This window comes from Amblyomma maculatum, unplaced genomic scaffold (genome assembly GCF_055883805.1).
Source record: "Amblyomma maculatum isolate TAMU_Amacu unplaced genomic scaffold, ASM5588380v1 scaffold_13, whole genome shotgun sequence".
Taxonomy (NCBI): domain Eukaryota; kingdom Metazoa; phylum Arthropoda; class Arachnida; order Ixodida; family Ixodidae; genus Amblyomma; species Amblyomma maculatum.
Window position 1 is genome coordinate 34,136,970 of NW_028146738.1, and position 14,691 is coordinate 34,151,660.

The following is a 14,691-nucleotide window of genomic DNA, read 5'->3' on the forward strand; positions in this document are numbered from 1 at the left end:
TTGGAGGTTGAAGAAGCCAGGACAGTGTGTTTGGTAGGTATTTCCTTGTTGTCTTTTCTTCTTTTGATTCGGTGCACATTAGACGCATTTTGGTTTTGTGGTCCCTCCAGCATTTCTTCCTCTGTGAGGTTCAAGAAATCATTTTAGGATATCACTCCATGAACAAAGTTCAGGGACCTGTGTGCGGATACTGTAATGGGCATTTCCCCAAATTTTCAAGCTGTGAAACTTTCGAGCATTGGACATTGTCTAGGACTTCCAGTAGAAGGTCTCTATTGGCTAGTTTAGATACTCTTTATCCTCGTCCTAGGGTTTGGGTAAGAGTCTTAGTCACAATAAATGGGGATATTGTACGAGCTGGTTTTTCACTATAGATTATGTGGAACTTGATGAATACATCTGTTTTTTTTTTTTTTTTTTTTTTTTTTTTTTTTGCAGCAAAAATGAGGTGCTGCATCGGTCCGCTTTTTTAAGGCGATCACCTGTTTTTTTTTTCGTTTTTTTTTTGGGGGGGGGGGGGGATCCATAAAAAGGTATGCTGTTCGGCCATGGTGCCAGCCACCCACCATGGAGCCCAACAAGGGGATGCGGGACAGGAAACGTCGAACAAGTCCTGCCTCCGCCAGCTGTATACCATAACTATAGCCTATAATGGGGCAACCCAGGGTATAGTTACTCCACACACCGTTAATCCTTGCCGCCAGAAAGTAAGAAAGATAGGAAAGTGAAAGATGGGGGGGGGGGGGGAGGATAGGCAAAGGCGATTGCCGATTTCCCCTGGGTGGGTCAGCCCGGAGGTGCCATCTGTGGGAAGCGTGGGCCAAAGTGGTGTGTTGCTTCCGCCGAGGGGCCTTAAAGGTCCAAACACTCGGCCTCGGCTCAACCACCAGGATTCCCTTTTCCCCAGGCACGGCGATGCCACGCACGGCTAAGCGTGGGTGCTCGGGGTCCCTGGTGTCGCACAGTACTCAAAAACACCTGCTTTAACAAGTGCCCCTGCGGGGATTACGTGACTTTTGAGGCTTTCATATATCCTTGTTGTGTCTAACAATGCTGTCTAGGCCTGAATATACCGTCGAGTCACTATTTTTGCGTGAAGCCATTTTTTAAACGAACCAGCTTATTTGAGGGTTTCGAAAGCTTGTGTACTTGCAGAAGAAGAACATAAAATCATGCGCTCATAAGAGGCGTAGTGATGAGGCCGCTCCCGTCAAAAAATACACCTCTCCCATAACTAATTAATCTGAGATGGTTCTAATCTATAGTTTAATTTGGTTAGACATAAACTGTCGAAATGGAGTTGAGATATAAGCTACATGCAGTCGCGGTCCATCAGAGCCCAAAAGCAACTGAAAACGGCAATAGAGAAGTTCTATGCAAACATGGTGATAGCGGGACCGAAGAGGAGACAGAGGCAGCTGCTTACCTCCCCTTCCTGAAGCGCAGGACAGCGTTATCCAAGCCATGAATATGGACCATAGGATTCGGTCGAAAAACGCCGTGGACAGCTTCCCGAATTCAGTTGTCGGGTATTTCGTGCTGTACCAACCAAGCTTCATAAAAATGCAGCAAAGCCCGCAGGCAATAGCGATGAACCATCCCGCTGTTTGCGCACTCTGAAACGTCAAAAAAGAAACGGCATCGATCAAAGTCAGCATTTGAAGGTCTAAATCAAGGTCGTGCAGAATGGTCTATTTTTGTCTCTAATGTTTCTCCAAAGGGTATCTTTCAATTTACATATCTTGCTGACAATAAATAAATTAGAAGCTCTTCAGTTTTCCTCAACTTTTCTAACCGCCGCTTTATTTTCCTCATTTTAAGATATCTTGACATCAAGGAGTAAGTGTACATTATTGCGAAAGCAATACCACACCAGGTCTAACCACTAGTCGTTGCGTGCCTTGTCCGTGGTCCCCGAGCCGGCGCTGCGCCTACCTTTATGCCACAGGGCAGGAGCTGCCAACTCGGGTCGCTGCTTTCATATGGGAGAGTGATATCAGAATCAGCCTGCCAGAACCGTTTGCATTCTCGTTACCCCTACGACACGCAGGCACATCCATACGGCTTGGTTGAAGCGTGACTTTATATGTGGGCTGGTAGCTAACGCTCTCGCGTCATACCCTTAAAGGATGAAGTGTCCCCAATAATGTAGCATCTTACACTGATAGGGCATGATAGGGGAATAACGGAGCAGGCAAAAGAAGCTTCCGCCGTCGCTTTCGCAATTCAACTAGGATTAACCAAAGCTAAGCCACAAATTGTTTTTTTTTTTTTATTTTTCCAGAAGCAACCAATTGTGCACGAACTACAAATAAGCACTCACAGGACAGAAGTTCTGAAACTTCTCTTCAAACTGCATTTTGCTTCGCCTGTTCATTTTTCTAATTTTTGGGACGAAGCAAGGAGTCGTTAAAGGTGTTTTGATCTTCATCATTTCTTTCTTCGAGAAAACCTCGCGATTCTTTTTGGCAGACAGCGATACAAAAATTATATATTGCACTTCACAGAAATCTACTGCATTGGCTCAGGCTCCAAATGTATTTAGTGCATTAGCACTGGGGTTCTCTGTCCAACGACAAGTCATAGTTTGTGAATTTGTAGGAAGACAGTTGGACTCGCAATAAGAAGTAAAAAATTGCCGGGCGGCGCTTAACACTGCTTAAGAGGGCAAATGGGAAAATACACATTACAGGACTGTTTTCACTACCTGCATCGCCATTGTCATCCCTGCTATTATCAGCATCACCACTTCTGCTGTCCTCATTATCAACTAAACGCACCGTAATTGCGATCGCTTTTACTGTGATTATTATCACTTTCACTGCCTGCATCATCTTGGTTAACACTACTATTGCACTCACTTAGACAAGAAGAGATCGGTTTCTCACGACCCCGGGTTAAAGAGGGGGTCTGGGCTTCGGGAAATTTTTTTGCGCCAGGAGGTCATTTCATTTTCTTTTTTTGCGACTTATACAATCATTTCTTGCGCACAGTCTGCAAAGTAAGGCTGCAGCTTCTGTAGCCGGAGTTTGTTGTTTCTACCGTAGAAGTTGCGCGTGGGATTTTTCATTGTAACAGGGAGGTTGTCGGAAGTGTTAGATTCCTTTCAGCGCATCTCTCTATGAATATTTGGTCGGTGTAAAGCGGATAAAGCTTTACTGCGACCTTTGTGTATTCTTTTCCCTGAACCCTTGTACAATGGGCTTGGCTAATACAGTGGAGGCCCAGGCAGAGACATTTTAAAAAATGCAGTTGCCGCTAGGAGCTAAGACCTTTTCTTTATACCGGAACGTTATCATTAAAGAAGTTTTTAGAGGGAAGAGCTTTCTTCTACCGTGGAGAAAGCATTCTTTAATCTGGAAGTCGAATTTATTTTCGAGAGAGTATGCGTTGGTTTATCGCCATTCAAAACGCGACTGCAGAACCTCCCGACTAGCTCGCAAGGGTAGAGCCTTTGTTCTCGTTGCGCGAGTTTTAATGTCACAAAGCCAGGCTAACACTGACTGATCACGATATTTCTATATGTACATAACCATATTCTTTTAATTCTGTGATTTGTTTTTTTTTTTTTTTTTTTGCAAGATATTGTGTGTCAAAGCCAGCCAATAAAGAAAACAAGGCCTAGTGGTTTGCGTGCTCGGCTTCCGATCAGGAGGATAGTGCTTCGATTGCCGGCGGCGACTTTTTTCTTAAATTTCAGTTCGTTCGAATACTTCCTGCCGACATTTCCGGCGCCCATTGGCACTAGAAAGGCTCTCTCCTTAATAAACATGGCCAAACATTTGGTTACATTAGACGCATTTTGGTTACCCCAAAAATGAACGTGCTAATTACCGGACCAGCATACATCCTTTCAATTTTAAAGAAAGCCTTTCCAGGCTCACGGGCTGCTGAAATGTCTATAAGAAATGCTTGTAAAACCGAAAACATGTGCGCACCGGGAATCGAACCACTATCCCTGGTAATAAAATTTTTGAAGGGTTTATTACTAGCAGGTGCTCAATGATTTATTTGGTTTTATATTGCGAACTGACACGGCTCAAACCAACTCATCAGATTAATGGTTTGTGTCATGGCCGCGCATACATGTTTTGCAAGCGGGAATGTATATTGTACCATTTCTTCTGACGAAGCTGCATTTTGCTAGTTCTGTTTACTGATCTCGTAGGGCACTTCAAGACATGTTTCTTGCTAACCCATCTTGTTAATATTTAGATTTTGTTTAATGTGTTATGGTAACTGGGCTAATGAATTTACGGAGTGTGCCTTTTTGTTCGTAAAGAAAATATGTGTATACTCACTTTCTTCTTTTCCTTTTGTCCCATAAACTATGTTGATGAATGGATTGTATTTACGATATTTTTGCAGTTTTTAGCTTGCACCTGTGCCACTTTGAACTCTCTTTGTAATATCGTTGATGCCGTAAAGGTTCTCTTGGCCTAGTTAAGTTGGGTCCACAGATTTTTGCAATGTATGGAGGACATCATTACCTGACTTTATTGATTAGGCCTACTGGGTAACAACTGTCGCAAAACGTGTTCCCTATATTTTATTTGAAATGGGCTAGCTCCACATCAAGAGGCACTGAAAAAACGTCAACGTTTGTCACCCGTCGAAGCACAGCGTTATTTGAGCTGTTAAGAAATGTGCTTTACTTGTAATTTAGAGGAAGAAAAGGCTACCATGCAGTAAAAAATTAAACAAATAACTGGAGCAATATTACAATGTACACGTTGCATTTGCCTCTCATTGATACGAAACTACATCTGGCTATACTTGGTTAAGAAAACCTGATTCCTAGAGTAAGGTAAGAAGCGAAAAAACATGGAATGTGCCCAATTAGGAGTCCTGTGGAACTTCACTGATATAATTGATTCATCAAACGTCAATACTAGGCTTCTGTCTCAAGCGCAGATGTGACAGTCCTTTCCTTTTGTTTCACGTTCCCGATCCGGGAACAGATAAACAAACTACCTAGGTTGTATGGGAGCTTAAATATATTCGATTGCATAGTAGTGTCCCAAATTACTAATTCGACTTCAAATAGTAGTTTAATGTCTGCGTAAGCCATTTATTCACTAATAATAAATTCAGGAAGTAAATGGTAACTGCACCAATAAAACACCTGAAAGCTAAATATAGCCGAGGCTTATTCTTGCTTCTAGGTGTAGGAGCTAATGATCCCTTCTATACCACTGCTTTCTGGATTCAGATCTTCGGCCGATATATTCTAATGTACAGTAGAGCAGCATATCGAATAAATCAAGCCATTATCGAAACAATGCAAGCTAGAAGTGTCAAGCTGACGAAGAACAAGCTGCCTGAAATAGCTTTGGCTCATATTAATCTATACATCTTTGACCTGGATAAATATGGAAATGGCATAAAATCTAAATGCAGATTTTCGAAGTCTTATGGGATAGCATTTGCCACAGGCACATTTCCATTGAAGTTTAGATAGGCTTGAAATTGTAGTAAAATTTCACTTGATTTCTGGTCCTGTATTTGGCTCAATTCAGTACAAATCGCAACACAACGATGTATCTGTTCATACAGATTCATTTTGCTGTTATTGTCATCGGCTGTAACTGCTAAATTGCCTGCGATAGCGGGAACGTGCTGTCACAAAACCTAATGGAAAAAATGAAAAGTCTTAACATTGAAAATGATTTAAAATCGTATATCTCGTACTCGACGGGTAGAGCTCTTCACATATAAGCTTATTCCTGATATCTCGGCACTCGCATTGCTCAGCCTGGTCGCGCAAAACGTGGACTTAGCTTGGGAACATTGTAATAGACGTTTATATTTGAAACACATCTGCGTGACCACTTCCTAGAACTGTCACCAAGAACTGGAACGGTATAAGCCTAGGAATGTCCAAGTTTTACTTCTTTCGTTCTTGGTCACTTCTTAAAAGTGAAGCCTGCGTGTTACAATTGCTACGACCTATCTATGGGCGCTATAGCCCAAACAATAAGATAAAATTGACCGAAAATTAATATATTGCATGGCTATAGTTTAGACTGCTTTGAATCGATGGTGTTGTCTACTATTACTGTGCTTATCACAGTCCACAAAGCTTTACTTTGGAACTTATATTATCCATTAATGATAAATTATTTCGAAACAAAAAGGTTTATTCCGAAAGCTTTTCCCAGATTCTGGTCTAAGACCAGCGCCTTGGTTTTCTGCCTCGCTGTCCATTTCATTAGCAAGGGACAGCTTCTGGACAAGTGACAAATGATTTGTGCTGTTCATAATAGTTTACGGAATTGAGAAAGGCATGAAAAATAAATTCTCGCCCACTAGCCCATCATCCTGCTTGCACTACACGACATTGTTTTTCAAAGATGGTACGTGCGTCATTCTTTTAACCGCTATCGTTCATTCTTATTTAATGGCGAAGCTTTAAAGTGAACATGGTTTGAGCCGCTGCCTGCAATATCCCCAAATACAGCTCTCTTATAAATGGTTTCCAAAGCATATATAGAATTCAACAGACGGGAACAGAACGTTTATAACGACATCTGCACGAATGAAAAACAGAGAACCACCTGCCTGCTGTAAAAATCTACTTTGTGCATTCGAGCAGCTTTGAACGTTAGAGATCCTGCGTGTTTTCACTCTATTTTTTTGCTTCAGTATTCGACCTCGGGAGGGCTTGTAATTAATATTTCTGAGCAACCCGAAATTTCGGACTGATGCTTTGCTATAGCTACAGTGAACTAAAAAATAAAACTAACACGCCTTCTACATACCTGAAATACACAACCGTTCACGCTATTCATATTCTCTCTTATAATTTCTCAGAACTCACCGCGGAGATCCGGCTCTTCTGAAAGCGCTCTAACAGGAGGAAGGTGATTGGCCCAGCGAAGTAGCAGGCGGCGTGGTATGGAGGGTAGAAGTAGTAGTGGTACATGGTGTGGAAGAAATTCCTGCAGTGGGAACAGCACGCCGACTCCGACTCAGTTCCATCCAAGTCCCTCAATGGCAGTAGTTTCTATACCGTGCTGTTTGCCCACTGTAACGCAAGGTCTTGGCTTGTTATTTCACCATGACGTTTTCTGTTTTTTGGTTTTATAGCTCGTCTGTCTTTTTGTCGTCTTTTGTTCTAACTTTTTACCATGAATTTTAACAGTATATATCTCTGGATTTATTTAAGCTTTTAATCAATCATTAGGCAAAGCAAAAAATGTGTTCTAATTCTTCTTCGCATCAGTAAAGTATATAAAGCAGAGTATATTTTAATTCTGCATAGTTCCCAAAGAGGACATTCAACTTTCTGTGTATCATGCTGTCTTGCCTTTCAACCAAAAATGAAAACAAACTTGTACAATTTTCCTAGCTTCTGAAGCCAGCTAGTAATGTCCACGAAACGAAAAACATTGTTGACTTACAAAAAGGTAAAATGCGAACTGAAAGAAAAACAAATGCTTAAATTCTTCAGAGACCAATTTAATGGCGTCTCTAAAATAGGTTTGATGCTGAGAAAATCAGTGTTCTGGCTCGAGTAACCTTTGCGGCTGAATGGCGAATGTTTGAACAAAGACGACTCAATTTTTAATGAGTTTTTGAATAATAAAGCTCAGGATAAGCATTTCTAAAATACCCTGATCCCTAGTGTTATTTGGTTTCGAATTAAAGTGAATTTGTTTGTGTTACATCGACCTGCACTAAATAGGTTAAGCGCTCATATCATTATTCAGTGCCATCCATAAATTTTGTTGAAATTTTGAAGCCAGGTGCTTGACGAAAGTAAATCAGGACACAGCCTTGTTTAAACTAGGAGAACCCCTGTATTTGCTATTGTAACGCTTATTTACAATTGGCAATTATACTGCTCAGAAGGCATATCTTTCTTATCATTCGTAAGTATCACTCATTTCATCACCAATTCATCAACCTAATTCTGACGTTTACGCATGCATTCATCACCTAACCCTTCCTCTCGCCCATAAAGTACGCAAACGTAATCAATATCCCACCTGTGTAAGCGCCACTTCCAATTCAACCCATCCTTATTTTCCATACCCCGGCGTTCTTTGTTATTATAATTAGAAAACTCTTGTTGAGTCTATGGAATTGTGAAGGCTTTTGTTAGTCTACTTACAGTTGATGATAGTTTGGACCCTACTCAAATTTCATTAGCATCATGAAACGCAAGGCATTTTTGCCTTCACGTCGACGATAATAAGGTACCCAGAAGGTTAGTAATTGATAAAGGCCAGACACCCGCCGAGCCGGATTGCAAAGTTATTCCACAATTTAATGCCAGTTTTTGAACCAGGAGAGCTTTAGATGAGGCAATATATAATATGCCAGGAAACGTTCAGACGTGAATGCGGTGGATGTACCCTTGAACAAGGTGTATGTACCACTCATAAGCGGCACTTGTTTTGTCCACTGCCGAATTCAGATTTCGGCATTCTGTTTTGAAACAATATATTAATTTATGGATTTGTTGACAGGGAATTTTATCCATTCTAATTATCCCTTGAAGCACTTGGATTAAATACGCGCGTGGAGCCCAAAGCCTTAGATGAAAAGTGCTGGCAGAAACTTACGCAACCGACTCGTCGACGACGACAATGAATGGTGGCATGTCATTCCCAGCCACTTGCCACGTCCCCACGGCGCTTCCCACGAGAGTTAAAATGGCGAAGATGGCTATGGTTAAACGAGGCTTACTGAAAGAGAAAAAGTAATGAGCCTAGTGGAAATATGCAACCCAAGAAGCAGCAGCAAGGGTAAGATGTAGGAAGTACAAAGGTGGCTGGATGTATTTCCTACCTTCAGAGAAAGACACAACAATCATTCGGATCAGTAGACCGTAAGGATACTCTTCTCCATTTCTTGCTATTTCGGAGTCATAAGATATATCGCTGATAAAAATCACCTTCCAAAGCAAAATAGAACCCGAACAATAAAAATAGAGCTTACTACTATCCGTCCACCAGCACGGCAGCTGCGGAACCCTCGTACTAAAGACAACAACGCGGTTGCTGCTCCAATTACAGATGCTCTATTCTCATTTGGATGAAATGATTATCCCCTTCTGGGCTCAAGCCTCAGAGCGTGTTAAACAACCCAGTAACCTTTTAAAATAGCGTTCAGCTCAGCCAATCTTGTAAAAATGTTGTCTCTCCCCCTCTACCAGCTCACGAAGCAATAAATATCAGGGATAATAGACAGCAAACTGTGGGCACGATCTACTGTAATTAAGTGACTTCGTCAGCCGTTGTAGAAGCACCGAAATTTATTTTAAAAAAAGAACAGCTCTTTCGCCCAGTGCTGCTATAAATTCCGGTTCTCTGCGTAAGAATTTGCTCAATAATTTGGTACTGTCGTGTTAACTTTTACGGAATATGGCAAATATTCCTGACACGACTTTACCATACGCGGTAAAGTAAACCAGGTAAAAATATTACCAGGTAAAATAACTTGCTGTTCACGAAAGTGATACTATTAAATAAATGCTTTCCTGACCTTGCCCATACACCATTCATTCTGTTTTCTTAAGTAAAGTTGTAAGAATGATTGCCGAAGGGATGCGAGCCAGTTAGTCAAGAACTCTTCGTACGAGTGATATGCTTCAAACTGTCTCTCAAACAGGAGGAGTCAGTGGTCGTTTACACAGTGGTGGTATATAAATATGAGGCAAAGTATGGTTCCCCTAGAGTCTTCACCGCATGTCCCTTCTTTTATACAGTAATTTCACAACAAAATTTTGATGGTCCAGTTGCAGGCCAAAAACCTCACCTTTTGAAAACAAGAAGTATGATTAGGGTGATAAGGAAGAACTGGAAATCCAGCGACAGGTACCAAAAATGTGGAAGTATAGGCTGCAAGAAAAGAAAATTTAAAATGACTGGTTGCACGAGATTACAATACTATCCGGCATGTGGCTCCTATGAATGAAGCGCAATCATTATGTCAAGGGAATGGAAATGTTCTTTATCCGCTATATCGCCCATCTATGAATACATAAAATTACGTTTATTTTGATACAGCTGTAGCTTAAACCGGAACATTGGGCCACAGCTTTTTCCGCCAAAGGGAAAAAAAAGAAAAAGGTATAAAATGCATTACGATTATTATTGGCCCGTTTAAATACACAAATAATTCGCTTTCATTATCTCTAGACATCATGCATTATTTAAAATCTCTGAAAAAAATTCTTTAGTCGGCACCACAAATAAAACTTACAAAGAAGACGTGAAAATCTCACCAGCTTCCCACTACCATTATCTTCGTGATTGTAGTTGTTCACTTGCAACAATAATGTCTTCCAGTGCCTTTTCACTTCGTAGTAAAAGTTGTCAAAGTACGTCTTTGCGTCCGGTCCAGACGTAATTGCAGGTAGCATGTACATACACATGATGAGGAAGAATGGCGGCAACATTGTCCTGCAGGCAATCATTTCTTTGCATTGTGCAATGTACGCCACAAATGCATCATAGGCGACAGTCTGTCATAATTCTTACCTTATATAACGCCGTACGACAGCGATGGCGAAAAGAAACGGCCCGGTTTTCGTTTGCTTTGACACGGCGTATGCTAAGAGAAAACCGCTGAAATGAACAAACGATTCACAACTTTATTGTACGGTGGAGTCAGACAGGGCAATATGCTAAGAGAAAACCGCTGAAATGAACAAACGATTCACAACTTTATTGTACGGTGGAGTCAGACAGGACAATATGCAGCCTCAAGAATTTAACCACGTGAAGCTGGTCACAGAAAGTGCCAAAACTTCCACGCGTATCGGGCAGAAAGGCATGCAAGCAGGAGTTTTCACATTACTGCTGTTTGAAGGCAAACTCCACTGCAGGAGAGTGCAATATACCTTCTATTAGCAATGATCGGACCCCACCTCTCTGGCGATCTTAGCGCCTATTTCACTGAATAATTTTGTACCTTTATAACAGCTTTGTGTGTTATGAATTTCTCCAATAACTTCCTTAAAATGTTCCCAACATCTGTCTAATAATTTTATTACCTGCTGCTTTTTCTCCTTCTGTGGTTCGTTTGTTCGCCCTGTACAAGGAGGAGGAGGAAGATGAGGAGGAAAGGCAGGGAGGTTAACCCGTTAAAGCAACCAGTTTGCTACCCTGCACTGGGGGAAGGGGGTGAGTGGATATAAAGGTTGTGAGAGAGGGATGTTTGAAGTTAGTACCGTCACATCTCAGACATGCCACATCACATCACCGTCACAGTCATATCACTTAACATAACAGCAAACTCATAGTCTTTCGATTAGGCCTGTGCTTTTCATAAAGCGGACCAGTGCCTGGGAGGCCTTCACCGCAGACAATCGCCGTGGCTAAAATCTTAATTTGAGTCAATGGGCGTCCATCTAGATGCTCCAGCGTACGGCACCCTCTACAAAATGATTCAACCCCCAAGGCCACTAAAGTCAGTTTGAGCAAAGCAATAAAATGACATCAAGATGTTATTACCACCTCTATAAACTTAAAACCAGTAGTGCGCAAAAAGCAGCGTCTTGTTTTGCGAAACTAAATGGTGATGGTTTGTGAGGTTTAACGTCCAAAGCAACTCAGGTATGAGAGACGCCGTAGTGGAGGCCTCCGGAAATTTCGACCACCTGGGGTTCCTTAACCTGCACTGGCATCGCACAGCACACGGGCGCCTTGCTTTTCGCTCCATCGAAAAGCGGCCGCCGTGGCCGGGGTTCGATCCCACGTCCTTGGGAACAGTAGTGGAGCGCCGTAACCACTGCGCCACCCCGGCGGGGCAAGAAACTAAATGGTTCACTGTGGCTGCAGCAAGTTGGCGAAATGACCGTGGGCTACACAGCATATGCTTCCTATCTGAAATTCGCAGGAACACATCGTGTTTGCTTTCTGCTTCATGAACAAGGCCATCATAGCCGCGCGAAGAAATTAGGATCTGTGGATGTAACTATTTATTTTGTCACATTCACTTTAGTGATGCGCACGAATAACGGACTATACCTAGCAAGAAGCGTTAGTCGTCGGTTTAAATATTAGAGCTGGTTGTAGCCAGGTGCATAAAAAGAGAGAGATTTGGCTATGAAATTGTAGAAACCATCGTCCATATCATTCGCCCTGCATATATTAACGCGTCTAAAAGCGTGCAACTAGCTGCGGCATTCTAGAAGCCCAGCATTCCAGTCAGCAGACCTTACCTTATAGACGTTACGTAAATAAAGAAAGAAAGCAAGCACGAAAGTAAAAAGAAAGCGAGTATAGAGGAAGAAAGAAGAGAAAGAAAGAGAGGGAAAGAAAGTAAGAATGAAGGATAGAAATGAACTAAAAGAAAGAAAGAAAGAGAGAAATGATGAAAGAAAGGAATAAAAAATAACGGAAAGAAGGTACGAAAACCCTTGCTTGCGCTTGTGCATCCTTTGTAATATTTACTCTTTAACTGCCGCGCCATTCCTTCCAGAATTCGTCGTATATTTCAGCAGAACTGCAACTGACGCTATTCTAACAAGGCATCTCATCATGCCAGATTCACACCAGTCTTAATATGTTAAATGTATTAAGCACAAAAAGCGCTTTGATTTATTTTAAATACTTGGATGCTTGTTTTGAACATGGTGAGGAATTCTTTGAAAGCTCTTAATTTTGTGATGTGCCATTACACATGAATTCATTTGGCAGCGCGCAACATTCACGCTCACCTTAAGAAGAAGAAAGTGTCCACACCGATGAATCCCGCCGGAACAATCATCGTGAACCAACGGTCGGCAAATACAATGTTGTTCACAACTCGAGCTGAAAAAAAACACAAATTGCCAGGTCACGTTGGAAACAAAAGTATGTCATGAGAATGCAAACTGCGTGCGCCAGTGCACACTTAGCAGCTTACCATAGCGCAGTGGTCTTTAAAAGAGGTCAACCATTTAAGACCCTCAACTCAACTAACCCTTCATGTCATTCAAAGTGTATAAGTACAGTCGAATTTGCACGGCTTTTTGCACCGACCCTGTGAGAAGACGGAAGATGGACCTCTTCTGCTACTAGCACAAGACCTTCCTAGAGAAACTAACGTATTTCCTATCCTACCCTATCTTCAAAGTTAGGAAATGTAACTCTTGTTTCAGATGTCGAATATTTTACATACGGAGTAATAATGACCTCGGGTTTCCTAATGCTGAAACTTTAGGGAGTAACTTCTGTGCTGACTCACAGAACAGCAGGGAGTAAGTGAAAAGTAGTCTATTCCAGTTAGAATTGATGCGATCGTGCACACAATACGCTTAGCAGTAAACGAGCACAGAGCGTTTCTGGTGTCCCCTATATGAAATGAAATAGTCATTCGCACAGGCCAGGTTTTTTATTATTTATCTGATAAAGCGGAGCTACCTGTTTAAGTATTCGGCAAGAAAACTATTTTGGAAGTAGGAGGAAACGTGTCGCACCAAAATATGCAGTAGTGTTTAACTATGTGTTGAAACTTCTTTACCTTTCGCATTAATAGAATCATGTGCTTGAGTGTGTACGCTTAGGTTGCAACTACGCAATTGCAAGCTACCTTCACAGCGTATACAAAAATCAAAACCTGTGAAGCTGATGGTCGAAATATTCCACTTCGAAATGTTTAACGGTTAAATCGTTTTAGAAGGGACGACAAGAACTTCTGTGCCAACATCTATGCTAAAACATTTACAACTTCAGATTCAATCTAAAGTGTTATAGAATTATGATTTACCCTGATTGATATATTAAGAAAGAAATTATATCCAAAATAATTTTCTCTAAATTTCACCTGATGCTGTCCCCGCTGTCATCTATAAGATTTTAAAACTGAGTACAGCGCCTCACTCTAAGCAGGGGTATTCGCGTATGTCTACGGATGTCGAGTTGAAAATTGCAATGCCATAATATCATGGAACATAGTGGAACCCTCGAGATCGTCAACCGAGAAAAATAGCACTGAGCACCCGTCATAGCACTGTCATCCCAGTCGGAAAGAACTACAGAAAATTTTCTGCTGTTAAGACAGAATTTCTGTGCGGTTTTTGGCGGGAAACGTGTTGTGACAGCAGAACACTCTGTAGTAACATCAGAAATTTCTGTATTCACAACAGAACAGTGCTACTGAACTACAAACAACAAGCATATACTACAGAAAGTCTACAGAACTACAGAAAAGTACCACAGAACTACAAAAAAATCTGACGTTTACGACAGAATTACAGAATATTGCGTCGTATTTTTGACACGGTTCTGTAGTTTTTTCGACTGGGATGCAGCGTCATAAGAGTGAGCGCATGGCCGCACTCAAGTGGGTGATAAGCAATTACATTCTCAACTTGTAGGAGTTATTGGAGACAGCATATATTGCAATTCTCGTTTAATCAGCCACGCCGAAGGTGTATAAATAGACGGGTGCCAAGAGCAAATGCTAAACGCCTGGTAGGCTGTTAACGCTGCCAGGTCATTTTTGTCAGTTAAAAATGATGCCTCCAGGGCACGTTGGCATAGAAGAGGCAACCATATAGTATTAAGCACATATATCTTCACATACAATAAACAATATAGAAAATAGGCAAAATTTGCTAATTTTCCTATATACAAAGTCTTCGTGCTAGAATACAAATCTCTAGCGGAAACGACAGGAGAATAAGAGTCAGGACATACTCATCCTCTCGCTTTTCTTCTCTGCGCCGCCCATTAACGCTTCATAAGATCGCAG

General features: G+C 41.6%; 1 protein-coding gene across 1 annotated transcript in view; it reads right to left on the reverse strand.

Moving 5' to 3' along the window:
* Window positions 1-14,691, reverse strand: part of LOC146172543 (nose resistant to fluoxetine protein 6-like) — a 68,340-nt gene that overhangs the window by 20,741 nt on the left and 32,908 nt on the right. The window contains exons 8-14 of the mRNA XM_084585795.1: window positions 12,674-12,767; window positions 10,491-10,577; window positions 10,235-10,412; window positions 9,766-9,848; window positions 8,571-8,693; window positions 6,821-6,941; window positions 1,427-1,616 (exon numbers count right to left, since the gene is read on the reverse strand). Of these exons, the coding sequence (XP_084441921.1) occupies window positions 1,427-1,616; window positions 6,821-6,941; window positions 8,571-8,693; window positions 9,766-9,848; window positions 10,235-10,412; window positions 10,491-10,577; window positions 12,674-12,767 (876 nt within the window). The remainder of the gene's footprint in view (window positions 1-1,426; window positions 1,617-6,820; window positions 6,942-8,570; window positions 8,694-9,765; window positions 9,849-10,234; window positions 10,413-10,490; window positions 10,578-12,673; window positions 12,768-14,691) is intronic.